Genomic DNA, 18,690 nt, shown 5'->3' with positions numbered 1-18,690 from the left:
CACATGTCTACAGTCCCAGCTACTTAGGAGGCTGAGGCAGGAGAATCGCTTGAACCCAGGAGGTGGAGGTTGTAGTGAGCCGAGATTGCACCACTGCACTCCAGCTTGGGCAACAGAATAAGATTTCATCTCAAAAAAAAGAAAAGAAAAGAAAAACGATCAAATGACTTAGGTACTTCATCAGAAGAAACCTAAATGGCCAAAACAAGTGATAATGCGTTCAACCTCATTAGTAACCAGCAAATGCAAATGAAAATCACAATGAAAAATTACAGTATCAAGTGTTGGCCAGAATGTGGATCAACAATTATACATCGCTGGCAGGAAATTAAGCTGGTAAGAGATCTTTAGAAAACTATTTGGCAAAATCTACTAAAACTGAACGTATGTATTTCCTATGATCTAACAATTCTACCCCTACCTATTAGATTGAACCATATAGAATTATTATTTGATGTTTGAGCCACAAAAATGGTAATTTCATATAGTTCAACCTAATGTATATCCAACAGAAATGCCTGCACCAAAAGACAAGTTCAAGAATGTTCAAAGTGGTGTTATTTGTAGTTAGCCCAGATTGAAATCAAAAACACCCATCAACAATAAAATAATAAACAGTGGCAAAGTCATACAATGAAATATTAACAAGATAGAATGAACTATAGCTACAGGCAATATCATACACGATTATTATTATAAACAAAATGATGAGTGAAAGGATCAAGACACAAAAGGGTAAATGAAGTGTGATTCAAGTTGAAACGAACCTAAATCATTTAGGGACACATGTAAAAGTCATAAATCTAAAGAGAAAAGCAAGAAACTCATTACTACAGGAGTCAGGAGACTCCCTCGGAACAGTGGTGTGGGTAGGTGATCAAAAGGAATTCCTGGGAGAGCTCCTGGGTGCTGGCAATGTTCTATTATTTGACCTGGGTTACATAGACACTGGCTCTATTATTATTACTACTACTTTACTGTACAAATACTTTACACAATTTAGGCTTATAGATTATACATGAGTAGAAGGTTTTTAAAAAGTGCATACAACAAGTTGGTCATCTCTGACTTACAGTAAACTCTGTTCTTCCCCAACCTCCACCTTACAGAAATGTTCTCATTCTCTCCCAGCATTATTTATATGTAAAAAAAGACTTCAGTCTCACATCTGTCTCTACATATGGCCTATTCCTCCAGGGGAGAGAAAGCACACTGAGAATTGACGTCAGACCCAATTCCATTCCACATAACTCTAAAAATGATCCTTTGTATAAACACTTCAGGAAGTAGACTTTTTGGTCTGAACATCCACTCTGTATCTCCCAAGGATTATAAGAACATGAAACAAGTTTTTAAAAGCTTTACAAGTGCCATGCCTCTGTAAGCAAACAGAACCAGCAAGAGACAGAGAAGAGACACTGAGGGTCTCATGCTTAGACTTCTTTTGATTAGGGAGCCCTCAGTATGACATTTTAATATTTGACCTCGGTGTGTTTCTTTCTGGCCAGGCACACTACAAGTCTGGTTATCTAGATTTGGTGTCAGGTATAAGGTCTACCAGAGATGTGGGTGGTAACTAATTAATATGCAACTGTATCAGTCAGCTTAGGCTTCACTTATCACATCATCCCTAAGGAGATTCCATTTAAAGTAAAGGTCTTAGAAAGATACCAAGGCCCAATCTGAGCAATATAGTGAGAGCTCATGTTTACAAAAAAGTTTTTTTAAAAAATTAGCTCAGCATGGTGGCTCACACTTGTAGTCCTAGCTAACTGGGCGTCTGAGGTGGGAGGATCACTTGAGCCCAAGAGTTCGAGACTGCAGTGAGCTATGACTCTGCCACGGCACTCCAGCCCAGGTGACAGAGCAAGACCCTGTCACTAAAAATAAAAAAAAGAAAGACACCAAAGCAAAATCATATTTATCAAAAGGTTAATCCATTAGAAAACTTTCAACCTCTTTTCACCCTCCCTGGGAAGCAGCTGATGGAACAAATCAAACACATAAGGACAAAGCCCTCCAGCAGAAAATGATTAGGTATGATCAAGGGCAGGTTCTTCATTCAAGAACAACTAAGGTTATTAGAAAAGGGGTTCAAAGTCAGCTGGCCTAGATTCAGGCCTGGGTTCTACCATAAACTGGCTGAGTGACTCACAGTCTTTTTAGTTTTTATACCTCATTTTCTTCTTCTGATAATACAGATAATATTACTTACCTCAAAGAGTTATAATGAGGATTAAATGAGATAATTCATTTAAATAAAACTGGTAAACTGTAAAGGACTATAAAAATAGCTAGACTATCAGAAGGAATCCTTGACCAGCTCTATGAAATGCGCATATTTAGCTGGAAGAAACAATCTCTGGAGCATTACAGCCCATTAAAATAAATTATTCTTGTTTCAACCTGGTTAATGTCTAATATGAATTCAAGTTAAACCCAACATATAGGACAGAAGGCTTATAATGTTAACCACTCACAGTCCCCAATTAGCAATGAACAAGCAGTATCCACTAAATGGTATCAAAATAAATCTTCTTGGTTTCAGGTTACATTTTCTTGCCTCTTCACAATTTTGTAGTTTTGATTAGTTGTTGGACACTATGATTTTTTGAGTACTGAATTTGTTGACTTTACTTGAAGGGTGATATAATTTGCCCTGACAGGCAATAAAATTGTTTACAGATCAAAAAGCAAAAAAGGAATCTTCTAGGCATCCTCAAAGCATTTATTAACTATCTATTTGGTGAATCCTAAACTAAAGTATATAAAATTGCATGTAAGTCATAACATGTCCTTGTTCTTTTCTTTTGCTCACTGCAGCCTCAAACTAAGGAGCTGAAGTCCAGCCTGGGCAGCATGGTGAAACCCTGTCTCTACAAAAAAATACAAAAATTAGCCAGGCATGGTGGCACGTGCCTGTAGTTGCAGCTACTCAAGAGACTGAGGCAGGAGGATCACTTAAGCCTGGGAGGTCAAGGTTGCAGTGAGCTGTGTTTGCACCACTGCACTCCAGCCTGGGTGACGAAGCATGACCCTATCTCAAAAGAAAGGCCAGGTGCTGTGGCTCACACCTGTAATTCTAATACTTTGGGAGGCCAAGGCAGGCAGATTGCTCGAGCCTCGGAATTCAAGACCAACCTGGGCAACATAATGAGACCTCGTCTCTACAAAAATTAGCTGGGCATAGTGGTGTTCACGGTATGCACCTGTAGTCCCAGCTACCCAGGAGGCTGAGGTGGGAGAATCGCCTGAGCCCAGGAAGTTGAGCTGAACTGGCCTCAGGCAATCTTACTACCTCAGCTTCCCAAAGTGCTGGGATAACAGGCATGAGCCACCATACCCAGCTGGCCATTCTTTCTTTTGGAGACAGGGTCTCAATCTGTCACCCAAGCTGGAGTGTAATGATGTGATCATAACTCACTGCAACCTCAACCTCTCAGGCTAAAGTGATCTTTGCAGCTCAGCCTCCCAAGGAGCTGGGACCACAAGCATGTGCCACCATGCCTGGCTGATTTTTAAATTTTAAAAAATAGAGACAAGGTCTTACTAACTTGCCCAGGCTGGTCTCGAATTCCTGGGCTCCAGTGATTCCTCCCACCTTGGCCTCCAAAAGTTCTGGGTTACAGGCATGAGCCACCACAACCAGCCCCAGGCCATTCTTAAACTCATAATTTGGGTAAGGAAATGACATCAGCATATATGAAATACAGGAAATATTAAAAATTCAGAGTTCAGAAAGGGTAAGATCACTGGAGGCTACAGTAGTTGAAAAGACTTCCTAGAGCTCATAATAAAAGTTAAAGAGAAAACAGAGGGAAAAAGGCAGAAAGGAGAATGGTTGACGGGGGAAGAGGAGGAATATCTACCTGTCGCAAAAAGTGTCTGTTGAGAAACAAAACGAACGGAGAGGGCCAAAGACCACAGATAAAGCTGAGAAAACGCCCGTAATACTGGGCAGAAGGAAGAAGCAGAAGAAGCCAGGGATGAAGGGAACCAGAAGACAGGATTTAGAAGAATCAAATTAAGTACACAGTTTTGAAAACCTGGGTGGAGAGTGGATTTCAAATGCTACAGAAAGGCTATGAGGAGCTGAAGACTGAGAAAAGGCAACAGGAGGAATGGGTTCAATGATTGTATCAAACAATTTTATCACAGTTTAGAATGCCATGTGGGGACAAGGAAAGAACTAGTAGTCCAACCTCCTATTCTCAGTGACCTTCCCTGCTGTCTATCCAGCTGCCTGAGCCAAAGCCCCACAAGTCCTAAGACAGGAAGGATGTGAAGTTGCATTCAATCATCTATCAGCTGGAACTGACAATGACGCACGTAGCTGTAAAAATAGAGATCTCTGGCAAGGGCCAGCATGAGGTTCAGGGAACATCACAGAGAAACCATCTCCACACAGAAGACAGATCTTATTTCTCAAATGTCACTGAAAATTTTCTGGTAAACAACTGTCATCATGAATCTTCTAAGAGCCCAAGGGGATAATGTGAAAGATCAATCTAAATCAACTGCCCTGTAAACTCCTAGGCAAGTGGAAGGATTAAAGCTGAAAAAACTGTTTAGACAATTTGCCCACAGCTCAGTAAAATTTGGTCATAACTGAGACTATCCAACAGCAACAATAGCTGACATATGCTATTAATTTAATACTTAGCTTTTAAGCAGCATTCAGAATGTCTTCCTTGCAAACACATAATAAATTCTGATTCATCACATCTCAAATCCCTCTGTGAGCAACTGTAGCAGTCCCCAAGCCTTCTTACAGCTGAGCCTTATAAACTCTGTGAAGGCAAGGACTGAGTCTGTCTTGATCAGCACTATAAACCTGGTCCCTGGTACAGTATCTGGCATATCTCAGGCAGTCAAAAAGTATTTGTGGAAAGAAAGAATGCTGGACAACTTCCAACACCAAGCTGTTCAAAACTATGACCAGCTTATCCGTAAATGCCAAGAATTTCTTCCCTCAGCTTCTAGCCCCTGGAGGACAATCTATTTCCTCCATAATACCATACAATAAAGGTCACATAATATTATAATAAATCTATGAAACATTTCTAATTAGCAAAATGAGTTCAAACTCCAGCAAACTGACTACTAATTTTGAGTGAGGCTAGAAAATTCACCATAACAAGATTTGACTTACTAGGATATTTTATAGAATGGAAAATTAAAGTATGTGAGTTGTCTATGGAAATCAATTTAAGTAACTATTTTTGAATTCTACTACTGTGATAAGAATACATGACTCCATTCAGATCTATGAATGTGTTCCTGCTATTGGGAAAGGAATTAGAGAATCCAAAGGAAATAAATAGAAGAATCACATTTAAGAGCAACTGTCTTAGTCCACTCTGTGTTTGTGTTTCCATAACAGAGTATCTGAGACCAGTTAATTTATAAAGAACAGAAATTTACTTCCTTACAGTTCTAGAGGCTGATAAATACAAAACCAAGGTGCTGGCATCTGGTAAGGGCCTTCTTACTGTGCCATCTCACGGCAGAAAGTAGCACATGGCAGAAGGGCAAAGACAGGGCAAGAGACAGCAAGGGGGGGTAAATGCATCCTTTTATAAAGAACTAACTCTTGAGATAAACAACCACTCATGCGATAATGGCATTAATCCGTTCATGAGGGCAGAGCTCTCATAAGCAAAACACTTTCCATTTGGTCCCATTTCCTAACATTGACACACTGGGGATCAAGTTCTCAACACATGAACTTGGGGAGACACAAACCATAGCATTAACTGAAATTACAAACTGATTATTTCTTGCCTTTCTCAATTTATAGACAAGATGTTAGCGATAATCAAGTCCAGTTCTGCAAACTTCCAGAACTTTCTTCATGTAAGAAGTTCTGAGATGTCTTTTGACTCTATTTTAGCCACAACTTTTTTACTATAAAAAATACAAATGTAGGACCAGGTATTGTGGCTCATACCTGTAATCCCAGCACTTTGGGAAGCTGAGGTAGGAGGATCACTTGAGGCCAGGGGTTCAAGACCAGCGTGGGAACACAGTGAGACCCTCTCTTTAAAAAAAAAAAAACAAAAAAAAACATACAAACACACGCACGCATGCATGCATGCCAGGTATGGTGGTGTGCATTTGTAATCCTCATTACTTGGGAGGCTGAGGAGGTAGGACTGCTTGATATCAGGAATTTGAAACTGCAGTGAGCTATAATTGTACCGCTGCACTACAGCCTGGGCAGAAGAGCAATACCTTGTCTCTAAAAATAACATTTTTAAAAAAGTAAAAAGAAATCCTATTGCATATGCTCTAAATATTTGAAAATGGATTATCAGTATTTTTTTCCTACAAGGCCCTACTTTCATGCTCTGTATTTGTATAAGATCAAATGGGCTTTTGCTCTTCTGTCCTCCTTAAGCTCACCTTAACACACCTGCATTACTGTTTGACAGGTGTACTGCCCCAGTCAAACATCATACTTGGCACCATCCCCAGAGCAGTACCAGATGCCAGAACCCCTTGGGGACCATCCCCAACCCCTAGGGCCTCCCGCTTATTCTACTCTTCTCATGTTTGTCCGCCATGCCAGACTAGAGTCAAGCTCAACAGGGTCTTCTTTTCCCACTGATTCCAACAAGTCCATTCCTTTGGTTGTGGTTTCACTAGATCATAGCTAGGAACAGTGGGAATCTGTTCCTACAGAAATGGTCTATTCATATGTGCCACTATTGAGATGACGAGGCATTTGGCTAAGTCAAGAGTCATAGTGACTTCTGCTATTTACCCAGGGTTCACTGAATTTCTTCACATTGACATTCAGATCACTGGGCAGAAATCGCATTGCATTAATATCCACTCGAGGCCTTCAAGACAGATACAGATTATATCGGCAGGCAACCATAAAACAAACATTTGAAGTGACTAGTGCTCCAAAAAGTCAACAATAGAAAAGCAGACTATAATGATGCTCTATGCTGGGTGCAGTGGCTCACACCTGTAACCCCAGCACTTTGGGAGGCCAAGGTGCATGGATCGCTTGAGCCTAGGAGTTCAAGTCCAGCCTGGGCAGCATGGTGAAACCCTGTCTCTACAAAAAAATACAAAAATTAGCCAGGCATGGTGGCACGTGCCTGTAGTTGCAGCTACTCAAGAGACTGAGGCAGGAGGATCACTTAAGCCTGGGAGGTCAAGGTTGCAGTGAGCTGTGTTTGCACCACTGCACTCCAGCCTGGGGGTGACGAAGCATGACCATGTCTCAAAAGAAAGGCCAGGTGCTGTGGCTCACACCTGTAATTCTAACGCTTTGGGAGGCCAAGGCAGGCAGATTGCTCGAGCCTCGGAATTCAAGACCAACCTGGGCAACATACTGAGACCCTGTCTCCACAAAAATTAGCTGGGTGTGGTGGTGTGCACCAGCTACTGAGTAGTCCCAGCTACTCAGGAGGCTGAGGTGGGAGAATCACCTGAGCCTAGGAAGTTGAAGCTGTAATGAGCCATGATCATGCCACTGCACTCCAGGCTGGGTGACAGAGCCTGTAAAAAAAAGTTCTGTATTTTTTACCTCTAAGTGCTCTTTTTATTTAAATCTAGCTAATATTTTCATTCCTATCAGGAAATGGGACTGCTGAATACTCTGCCTCTGACTCTGTGATTTAGGGAAGTAACTTAACCTAGACTCAGGGATTTTACCACCTTTCCAAAAGGTTTGGACAGCAAACCATGAAAAGCCCTCTCAACTCTAGAAAGGACAACTGTAGAGAAAGCAAATATACCTTACAATTGCAAATATACTCCCCTTTGCTGATTCTACTCTTCCCTAAACTACTGCTGCTCATCATTACACACATTTCCATATTAAAAGCCCTGTGCTGGAGGTAACAAATATACAGGATCTGCTTTTACACTGCCAAGTCTTGGGCACATAGAAAGTCTATGCCTTACTTCTAGCACTGAATACAGTTAAGAAACATATTTGTCACAAAAGGCAAAGGCAAAATAAGATCATTCATAAGATCATTCAGTTCTCTCAATTTGTTGATGTCAAGGAGCTATTTAAAGCCAATGCTAAATATGGAAAGGTTAGAGAAATTTTGTGGGCTTACAAGCCTGAAAAATTCTAAATTTTTACAGTGCTTCTTCATTTCTAAGTGCTTTATCAACATAAAAGGTCTGATTTGGGAACAGGTCACATGTCTTATCTACAGAGCCTAGAATCACCACATACATCTATCCTGAAGTTAGGTGACAGCAAATACAGAAAGCTCCAATGGTTGTTTCCCTTCCCACTGTTCACATTTGACATCAACAATCAATTGTGGCACTCTTCCACTGAGCTTGGATTCAGTGTCATCATGCTTTCATCACAGGGTCCAGTGAGCCACTACCAGCTGATGAGAGGTTATATGTGAAATGAAACTCTTTATCCCACTTGTAAAATCAGTGCATGGGGGCGAACACCCAGGATGGTGGTACTGCAATTCAGTGAAGCCCAACTGCATGATATCTCTTAGTTCTCAACAACATATCTGAAAATAAATGAACTTACTCTATACAAAAATGCAGATTTAGAAATCTGAGAATTCATGGGAGATTGCTTGATTTGTTTAATAATAACAAATTCTGGGTTGCTTTCATAAATCTGACTTTTAAAATATCATCGTATATAAAATATTTTAAGAATGTATCTATAACACAGAATGAAATTCATTAGTATTTATGACTAAAGTCACTATCACTGCTATGGTTAAGAAAGGTCTGTTAAATACTAAATTAGGAAACAAAAGAAAAATCACAAATTTTAGAGAATTTCTACTTTAGAGTTAAGTCAACATATATATACAAATAGTCACCATTTTTATCAAAATCTCTATTTTTTTCTTACGGGTTGTATATTGTTATTAATAGTTTAAAAGGGGACCAGAGGAAGACAAATACATGGATAAACATCTTCCCTTTAGGAACTTCCAACTTATGATGGACACTCTCAGACGTATAAACTTTAAATGGCATTCAGCCAATAGAACAAAGCCATTATACCAAAGCATAAATAAAAAGTAATGTGAAGTTAATTTTCAACTATCCAGAGTTGGCAAAACATGATTATAAAATATTTTCCTACTATAGTTTCTGTGCTTTATCTGTTAGTTTGTATTATTATCAATTCCTGCTATATACTTTGCAATCTAAGAACAGGGAATGTCTTTTTAAACGCAAACCTTTTCACAGTTGTTTTCGTCACCCATTCAGAAGAATATAAATTCAACAGATAAAGTTCTACCCAGGTTAATATTTGCATCAACCTACGAAATTTCATTAAGTTGCATGAGGGAGGCATGGCTCCCAGGCGTTGAATTAGAGTTTCATTAACGATCCTGAACAGATAATTCAGAAACATCTGTGTGAAATAGACCTACCATAGCTAAAAGAAAAGTATTCCATCTTCCTGCAACATATCAAACTTGATAGGGAGCCGGCTAGGACACAAATCTGCCAAATACAAACCTCTGCCAATTTACATTAAAAGCAAACCACAGGAGAAAGCTACACATGATCCCTGTCCTCCAGGGGCTTGTAACCTGGTACTCCTACTGGAATATAAACAACCTTGAAAAATGGTAGTGCTTGAGTCCTAATTGGTCCCAATTTTTACTATTAACAAGGTTTGGGGAGACCTCTCTTTAGTTCAAAGAGACTATGAAGGGCTCTTTGAGCATTTCAGTGAAGTTTTAAAAAATCACCAGCTGTGTATAATCCCTATGTCAGGCATTGCGAAGGTCTCAAAGATTAATTACAAACATGAATCCTTGTCTTTAAACAAATGTAAAATTTGCCAGAGAACACAGTTACATATGTAAATATGTGAAAACATAACAGGAAAGTAATGAAAATGCTTCTGCTCAATTAACTAAATTCTAGAAACCTCAAGTCATTTAATTTCCCCTAAATATTCAATGTTCTTTCATACTTCAAACCTTTGCATATGCTGTTCCTTCTGACTGGAATGTCAATTTCCCCTTCCTCTGCCAGAAAATTCTCAATCAGCCTCTAAGACTCAACTCCTATGCCACCTCTTACATGAGGCTAAAGTAGAGTTCTCTCACCTTCTCTATGCACATTATGGCACTCAGTAAACTGTTTAATAATATTTTGTTTCTTCTATTAGACTCTGAGAGTAAGACTTATATCCTTTTCTAAATTCACCTTTAAGTTTATCAAAATAATATATGCAGCCAGACAAGGTGGGTGTGACATCTGTAATCCTAGTACTTTGGGAGGCCAAGGCAGGTGGATCACCTGAGGTTGGGAGTTTGAGACCAGCCTGACCAATATGGAGAAACCCCATCTCTACTAAAAATACAAAATTAGCCAGGCATGGTGGCATATGCCTGTAATCCCAGTTCCTCAGGAGGCTGAGGCCGGAGAATCACTTGAACCCAGGAGGCAGAGGTTGAAGTGGGCCGAGATCACACCATTGCACTCTGGCCTGGGCAACAAGAGTGAAACTCCATCTCAAAATAATAATAAGAAAAACAATAATATATGTGGTCAGGCACAGTGGCTCATTCCAGTAATCCCAACACTCTGGGAGGTCACGGTGGGAGGATCGCTTGAGTCTAGGAGTTTGAGACCAGCCTGGACAACATTGCCAGACCCTGTGTCTACAAAAAAAAAAAAAAAAATTGGCTGGTTATGGTGACTCAGGCACATAGTCCCAGCTACTTGAGAGGATGAGGTAGGAGGATTGCTTGAGTCAGGAAGATTGAGGTTGCAGTGAGCAGTGATTGTGCCACTGTACTCAGCCTGGATGACAAAAGAAATAGTATATGCACAGAGTTAAAAAAACAAAACTTAAGTAGTACAAGAAGCTTATGATGAAAAACAGTAGTACCCTCCTTATTCCCCAGTCCAGCTTCCCAAAGGCAGCCACTCAACTCTTCCAGCTTTTTCTCCTAGTAGCTTTTTTTTTTTTTTTTTTTGAGACAGTCTCACTATGTCGCCCAGGCTGGAGTGCAGTGGTGCAATCTCAGGTTTAAACCAACCTGACCTCTTCTGGTAGCTTTTGATTTTTCAATTATCAAATAGCAACATACACTAACTTCTTTTGGTACTTGATATATCTTGGTGTGGGTCTTCCCTCGTTCATCATTTGAGGAACACTTTGCAGGCTCTTGCAATCTGAAAACTGATATCCTTCAGTTCTGGGGATAGTCTCACATGATTCCTTTAGCAATTTCCTCTCCTCCGTCTCACCTGTTTTCTCTTTCTGGATATCCTATTAGCTAAATTCTGGATTCTGATTTTATTGTTTCTTTTCTATTTTCTATCTCTCTGTTTTTGTTTTGTTTTGTATTATTATAGTCTGGAAGATTTCTTCAACTTTATCCTCTAATCATTCTACTGCCTTTAAGAAACTCATTCATTTTTAATTTCTAGCAGCTCTTATTTCCTGATTGTTTCCTTTTAAAATCATAATGTGAAAATCATGTTTTTGTTTCATGAACCCAAAATTTTTAATCTATCAGGAAATATTAATAATTTTTTTCTGCTTCCTACATTGTTTCTGTTTCTCTCAATTCCTTTTTTCCCCCATAATTCCTCCTTCCTTTTTTTCTTATAAAGGACTTTTCTTAAATGACAGGAGATTATGCTTTCTGTAACCTATTTTCAGCACATAGGGAAAAAAAAAAAGTTGAAAGAATGGATGAATGAATCAACCAATGAAGGATAAGAGTAAGAAACACTTAAAAGTGATTAAGAACAAAAAAGATGCCCAGGCATGGCAGCTCATGCCTGTAATCCCAGCACTTTGGGAGGCTGAGGTGGGAAGATCGTGTGAGGTCAGGAGTTTGAGATGAGCCTGGCCATCGTTGTGAAACCCTGTCTCTACTAAAAATACAAAAAAATTAGCTGGGCATGGTGACACACACTTGTAATCCCAGCTACTTGGGAGCTGAGGCACAAGAATTGCTTGAACCTGGGAGGTGGAGGTTGCAGTGAGCTGAAATTGCACCACTGCACTCCAGCCTGGGTGACAGAAATAGACCCTATCTCAAGAAAAAATCAAACAAAAAACAAAAAACAGAACAGAACAAAAAAGATGCCTAAAGATAGGAGATGAGGCCGGGTGTGGGGGCTCAAGCCTGTAATCCCAGCACTTTGGGAGGCCAACATGGGTGGATTGCCTGAGGTCAGGAGTTTGAGACCAGTCTGGCCAACAGTGAAACCCCATCTCTATTAAAAACACAAAAAAATTAGCTGGGCATGGTGACATACGCCCATTAACCCCAGCTACTTGGGAGGCTAAAGCACGGGAATTGCTTGAACCAGGGAAGTGGAGGCTGCAATGAGCCCAGATCGTGCCACTGCAGCCTGGGTGACAGAGCAAGACTCTGTCTCAAAAAAAAAAAAAAAAAAAAAAGATAGGAGATGAACATGATTGTGCTGGTAAGATTTATAGATCATTGCCTTCTTGAGCCAGTGATTTAAAACTGTTGGAATTACCCCGCCAATGGATAGTCTCAAGCATGCTTATGGAACAAACAAGGCTTTCTGTCCAAACCCCAAGGACAGGAAAACTAACTTTATTTAAATTTTTATTTAATTCCTTAATGCACTTCAGCCTGGAAGAGTTTAATAGCCTACTTGCCTTAGGCACGGCAGCATCCTCTTTAGTTCTAGGTTTCTAAAAAAAAGTTTCCTCGGAGCTTGTAAATTGGTAAAACTCATCTATTTTTTTGAAGTAATCAAGAAATAATTGCGGAAAGAGTAGCAAAGACAGTATTAAATATGACTAAAATGACTTAAGAGGCCAGAAGGCTAAGAGGGAAAAATTACTTAATAGAAAACTTATCTCCCAACTTTGAGTCGAAAGTCCTTCTTATGTTCAAGGAAGAGAAGCTCAAGGTCAACTGAAAACACATTGAATGTTGCTCATTAAATCCACCACAGATCTTCTTGGTAGGGATATCAAAGATTTCACAGTTGACAGCCCCTCTATTATGGTTATTTTTTTTCCATGATGAAATTAAAAATTATTACAAAAAAAAAAAAATCTTAAAAAATCACTTACAGTCCTCCCACCCAAAGAAAATCACCATCAGCCTGTTAGTATATATCCTAGAACTTCTCTGCAGATATTGATTTTTCTTTATAAGATTTGGATCATGCTATATTGTTTTACTGTGACTATTTTTAGCTTGAGAGTCCTCAGTTTATATCCCTGAAAACACTAAGTGTCTACTGCCCCACAGGTCTAAAAGCTAAATTAACATGTCTTGAATTACAACCAGAGAGAATAAATTTATTCTCTCAATTTTATAAATATCTCACACTGCAAAATCTAAGATCATAACCACATCATCTACAATTCAAAAATCAAAAGACTGGATTTAAATCTCCCTTAAAGTATAACCAAAGAGCCCATTTTTTTTTTGTTTCTTCAGGTTTAATCATTCTTTCTTACATCAAAAATAACAAAATTGTAGGGTGACATTAACACATGATCATGAAACAAAAATGTGTTTCATTTCATTAGTCACAGGCTACATATCAACCAGCTGTCGAAGCTAAAAATATGCCTTAATTTAAAATTTTGTAAAACACAAGCATTTAAGACTCATTCTGAAAGAAATGTGACTTCTTTCAGTTTCAACCCACTAGAAGCTTTAGAGAAGAACACATAAGCACCTATAAACCAAAAGATGAAAAGGTAACAGTGGGGGAATTCAAGCTAATTTATCAATCATCAATATCATTGCTTACACCTTATCAACAAACATATGTTAAGAATGACAATTCAATACCACTCCAGATGTAAACAAAGCTACATATTCTCAAAGGAAATAAAAGCCCTGAAACAGAGGTTGAGATCTCAATAACAAAAGGTGTGTATTTTGTCAGGGGAGAAGTGAGCTAAGGAGAGCTGGGTAGTAATAAATACTGTCACAGTTTTCCTCGTCAGCTGTAACAGAAACTTTGTCAGGGTTGGAGTCTTCAATGACATCATCTCAACTCTCAAACGCCAGCATCACACTCTTGGAGCAGGACACAGCACAGAGTAAGCCTCTAATAGTACTCAACTCTTCCAGGACAGAAGCAGCATGTAGACTTCCATCTCCGGTCATGAGGGCCCCGGCCCAGGACATATGTCTCAAGGTAAACTCTGCTGCCATAAAATATATGATAGGAAAATAGGTAACAGGATAAGCTAAAATATAAACCCTTCAATTGGATTTCAGGTGTAGTTTCAGCAAATTGGAAAGAGGTGCAAAGAAGTGTCAATGATCTTAGAAATTCCCAGTCACTTAAAAGGAAAATGTACTTCACTTAATTCCAGAAAAGAATCACAGACTTTCCTAATATCCAGTCAAGGCTCTTGCCACTATCATGTAGCCAATCATCAATATTCTCCTATGCTATTTCCTTTATTGAAATAAGAACAAGGAGGCCTGGGAGGAAACATCTGAAAGGGAAAGATTTCAAGTATTTTTCTGTCTTTTCATTTCCTCTTTTAGATATGCTCCAGTTAAATTTTAAAAAGTAGTTGTCCTTCAGAGCCACAGACTGTCTTACAGTTTTTCTGTCTCCCATATAGCCTTGCTAAATACGTATTTGTCAATTGAATCTTTAAACCCACAAGTAAAAATTTATTGCACCGTAAAAAATCTAAACTCAAAGGTAAAAATTTTTATTTATTCAAACATTATAGATAATGGAAACATCAATTAATTTCTAAATGCCAACATAATGGACACTAAAAAATTAATTTTAAAGACATATTTTGAACATTCTTCAATTAAATTCTTAGATTTTAATCTAATTGCACTGTATATATTACAGCAATTTGAATCTGCTTGCCTTGATACCCAAGACTGATAACAATTAGTGAGGAAACAAATAGGTCAAGTTACTTTTTCCTCCAATAAGGACTTCCAAAAAGGGCAGGAGAAAGGATGAAATTAGAGAAAAAGGAAGAAAAAAAGAAAGGAAACTGTGTCCAGGGAAATCCTGATCATTTTTATTTATTGTTAAACATAATATCTACTACTTAAAGTACCTTTCACATATAAACTAGAAATGGAAAGTAATTTTTTTGAAAAGTAATGGGTTGGGCACAGTGGCTCACTCCTGTAATCCCACCACTTTAGGAGACCAAGGCAGGAGGATCACTTGAAACCAGGAGTTTGAGACCAGCCTGGGCAAGATAGTGAGCCCCGCCCTTCACAAAAATATTTAAAAATTAGATAGGGTTTGTGGCTAATTAAAAAAAAAAAAAAGTTTTTTTGTTTAAACAGTCTCGCTCTGTCACCCAGGCTGGAGTGCAGTGGCGCAATCTTGGCTCACTGCAAACTCTGCCTCCCAGGTTCAAGCGATTCTCCTGCCTCGGCCTCCCAAGTAGCTGGGATTACAGTTGTGCACCACCATGCCTGGCTAATTTTTGTATTTTTAGTGGAGAAGGGTTTTCACCATGTTGGCCAGGATGGTCTTGAACTCCTGACCTCAAAGTGATCTACCTGCCTCAGCTCCCAAAGTGCTGAGATTACAGGTGTGAGCCACCGCGCTCAGCCAAATTCTTTGTAGAGACAGGGTCTTTACAGTGCCTGTAGTCCCAGCTACTAGGGAGGCTGAGGTGAGAAGATTCATTGAACCCAGGAGTTCAAGGCTACAGTGAGCTATGATGATGCCACTGCACTCCAGCCTGGGTGACAGAGTGAGACCCTGTCTCTAAAAAACCAAAACAAACGAATAGTAATGCTCAGCTACTTAATGTCTAATTGGCCTTGTAACATCAAAGAATGATTAGCCATCACATGAAAACAAGAAAGAGGAGGCATGAAAATAATACTGAAGAATCCTGAAACCAAGCCTTTTATCCTAGGGCTAATCTTTATCAAGTTATAATCTCTCTGATCTCAGTTCTTTCACCCATAAAATAAAAAGATCACAGACTATATTTTAAGCTCCCTTTTAAATTTAATATTCTTTCTATTGGTTAAATTGGAAAAGTAGGGACAAAGAAGAATTAAATAAAGAATGTTTTGACTGATAATACAGTCAGTTCTGTTTAAATACTAGCTTTGAAAATGCAAATTTGTTCCAACACAAGGGACATATTGGGGAACACTTTGAGCATAATTTAATTTTTGCATTTGATTATGTCATTTAATTCACAGGAAACACTAGGTGAATGTAGAAAAGTAGACTCAGTGGAACCAATCAACATAGGAATACACAAAGTGCACACACACATTCAAATATCTACCCACTTTCTCAGTTTACTGTATTATAAGCCACATCCACCCATTCACCTTTGCTATTATAACTTTTATAAGATTTCAGATAATCCTTTTACTACTACAAACTGCAATCTTTCCAAGGCCAGTCTACAAGAAAACTTCAAGTCTTTTACAAAGTAAACGGTCACATTTATTGTAGTATTTATATACTTTTAACCATGTAACATATGTAAAATCATACTGCCATTTAAAATCTTTTTTTAATTTTTATTTTTTCAGAGACAGGGTCTTGCTGTGTTGTCCAGGCTGGAGTACAGTGGCATGACTGTAGCACACTGTAGCCTCAAACTCCTGGGCTCAAACTATCCTCCCACCTCAGCCTTCTGAGCCACTACATCTAGCTAATTTATTATTATTTTTTTTTGTATAGATGGTTTCTCACTATGTTGCCCAGACTGGTCTCAAACTCCTGGTTTCAAGCTATCCTTCTGCCTCAGCTTCCCAAAGTGCTAGAATTAGCACCATAAGCCATCATGCATGGCTAATTTTTAATCTCTTTTTTAAGTGACAGTTTTTTAAGTATTGTGTCCCTAACTCCATTTTCCCAGTAAGCTTTGTGGTTTTTACTGCATAATAATTTTTCATAATTTCATATCTTATTGTAGCAGAACTGACTACATTACTGCTTGGGAAAAAAATCAATGACCAATCCATGTTTTCAGAGATAACACATGGAAGACAGGCATGGTGGCTCATGCCTATAATCTCAGCGCTTTGAGAGGACAAGACAATCAGACTGCTTGAGATCAGCCTGGGCAACACAGTAAGACTTTGTTTCTAGAAAAAATAAAACTATTAATTGTGCATGGTGATGCTTGCCTGTAGTCCCAGCTACTTAGGAGGCTGAAGTGGGAGGATCCCTTGAACCCATGAACTTGAAGTTAAAATGAACTATGATGGCACCACTGGAAGATCCAGTCTCTTAAAAAAGAAGGAAAACAGGAAAGCTTCCAGCAAGTCTGCTTAAGCATTAAAGTCAGAAAAAAAGCCTTTTTCTCTAAGCTCCCTCCTGAAAAACTGTTTTTTCCTCCAAGTTTTCATCCATTGACTAGGTAGCTTCCAAGTCATGTATCAGATTTGGAGCTGGAAGAGTATCATTCACCTTGAAAACAGTGAACAAAAATTTGAATTTTTCAAGAACTAAAGAGGTGACATTGAATGTATCTTCCAAATTCAGGTCTTGATTCTGACAGAAAATCTTGGCAAGCACCCCTATAAATGCTTAATGTTCAATAATGAGCTATTCAATAGCTACTCAATACTTAACAGGAAAATATATGCAGCAAAAAAATGATTTCTGCAATATAGTTATAATGGTACAGTACAAACCACAGAACCTTTACACTTATTCACTCCTAATTCTTGATTAGCCCAGAGGTAAAGAAAATAGTGAAATTTAAAAAGTGATACATCTTTCCTCATTTCCATGCAGAGTAGAAAAGGGACAGACCTGAAGCACTTAGCACTGAAGCCAAAGGGGAGGTAAAAATAATGCTGCTATTTAGCATGCTCAAGAAAGATAATGTCATTGTTTTGCTTTCTTGGATAAGCCTGGACTAAAAACCAGGACTTATCCCAAAAGTGACAAACATAAGCATTGTACAACATGCGCTCCTACACATGGGGCAAAGTTACTTGGGTATTATAGTCATGCCCCTGGCACTATTTCTTAAAGAATTAAACGTAACTCTTTTTAAAGAAATAATTGAGATTTATGTTTACTTCCAAATGCACATATATATACAAGGGGGAAAAAGTGAAAGGAAAGAAACACCAAAATGGTAACAGAAGTAATACTTGGGTAATGAGATAACAGATTAATTTTTTTCTTGTCTATAACTTTCATTATTTTACAATGAATACATATTACTTCTACCATCACAGGAAAACAAATATCTTTTTAAACAGTTAACTGAGAGATAAATCCATTATCGTAGTTCATGCAAAATTAATAGTAAGTCAGCATGAGAGTCAAGTAGATGATGGAAAAAAAAAAAATTAAGCCAGCAAACATCCCTGCTACTTCCAAACGGTCAAAGGTGAGTAAATTGGATTTGGAGAGCACTCTGCTGCCGACCCCCATGCAGGAAAATCCACTGAAACTAGAGCACGAAGGCAATTCTGCAGTAAAACTCATCTTCAAGAATGTGGATGGGTACAATGACAGACACTCTATCCATGGAGGTCCAACCTTTTGGCTTCCCTAGGCCACACTGAAAGAAGAATTGTCTTGAACCACATATAAAATACACTATCACTAATGAAAGTTGATGAACTAATAAAAAAGGTTCATGCCTAATTTTTGTGATTCTGTCACCACAAATAAGCAAAAAAATCCTTGTATTTAAAGGGCTGGACATGGCTGCTACCCAGCAGACATAAATCATTTGTTTGTCCCTGTTTTTATCAGTCA

General features: G+C 38.7%; 1 protein-coding gene across 15 annotated transcripts in view; it reads right to left on the bottom strand.

Moving 5' to 3' along the window:
- The window catches only part of ALG9 (ALG9 alpha-1,2-mannosyltransferase), a 91,353-nt gene that overhangs the window by 30,054 nt on the left and 42,609 nt on the right, over positions 1-18,690 (bottom strand). Inside the window, exons 14-15 of one of the 15 annotated variants that reach the window (XM_032285598.1) lie at positions 10,486-10,490; positions 7,545-7,788 (exon numbers count right to left, since the gene is read on the bottom strand). The exons of 13 other annotated variants lie outside the window; for them this stretch is intronic. In XM_032285598.1, the coding sequence (XP_032141489.1) occupies positions 7,668-7,788; positions 10,486-10,490 (126 nt within the window). In that variant the 3' untranslated portion in view covers positions 7,545-7,667. Of the gene's footprint in view, positions 1-7,544; positions 7,789-10,485; positions 10,491-12,981; positions 14,147-18,690 lie in introns of those variants that run through there. One more of the 15 variants, XM_032285599.1, reaches the window with a different exon arrangement.

This window comes from Sapajus apella, unplaced genomic scaffold, assembly GCF_009761245.1.
Source record: "Sapajus apella isolate SASKATOON/1434 unplaced genomic scaffold, GSC_monkey_1.0 scaffold16, whole genome shotgun sequence".
Classification (NCBI taxonomy): Eukaryota; Metazoa; Chordata; class Mammalia; order Primates; family Cebidae; genus Sapajus; species Sapajus apella.
Note: the sequence above shows the minus strand (reverse complement) of the source record. Positions and strands in the feature narration are given on the sequence as shown.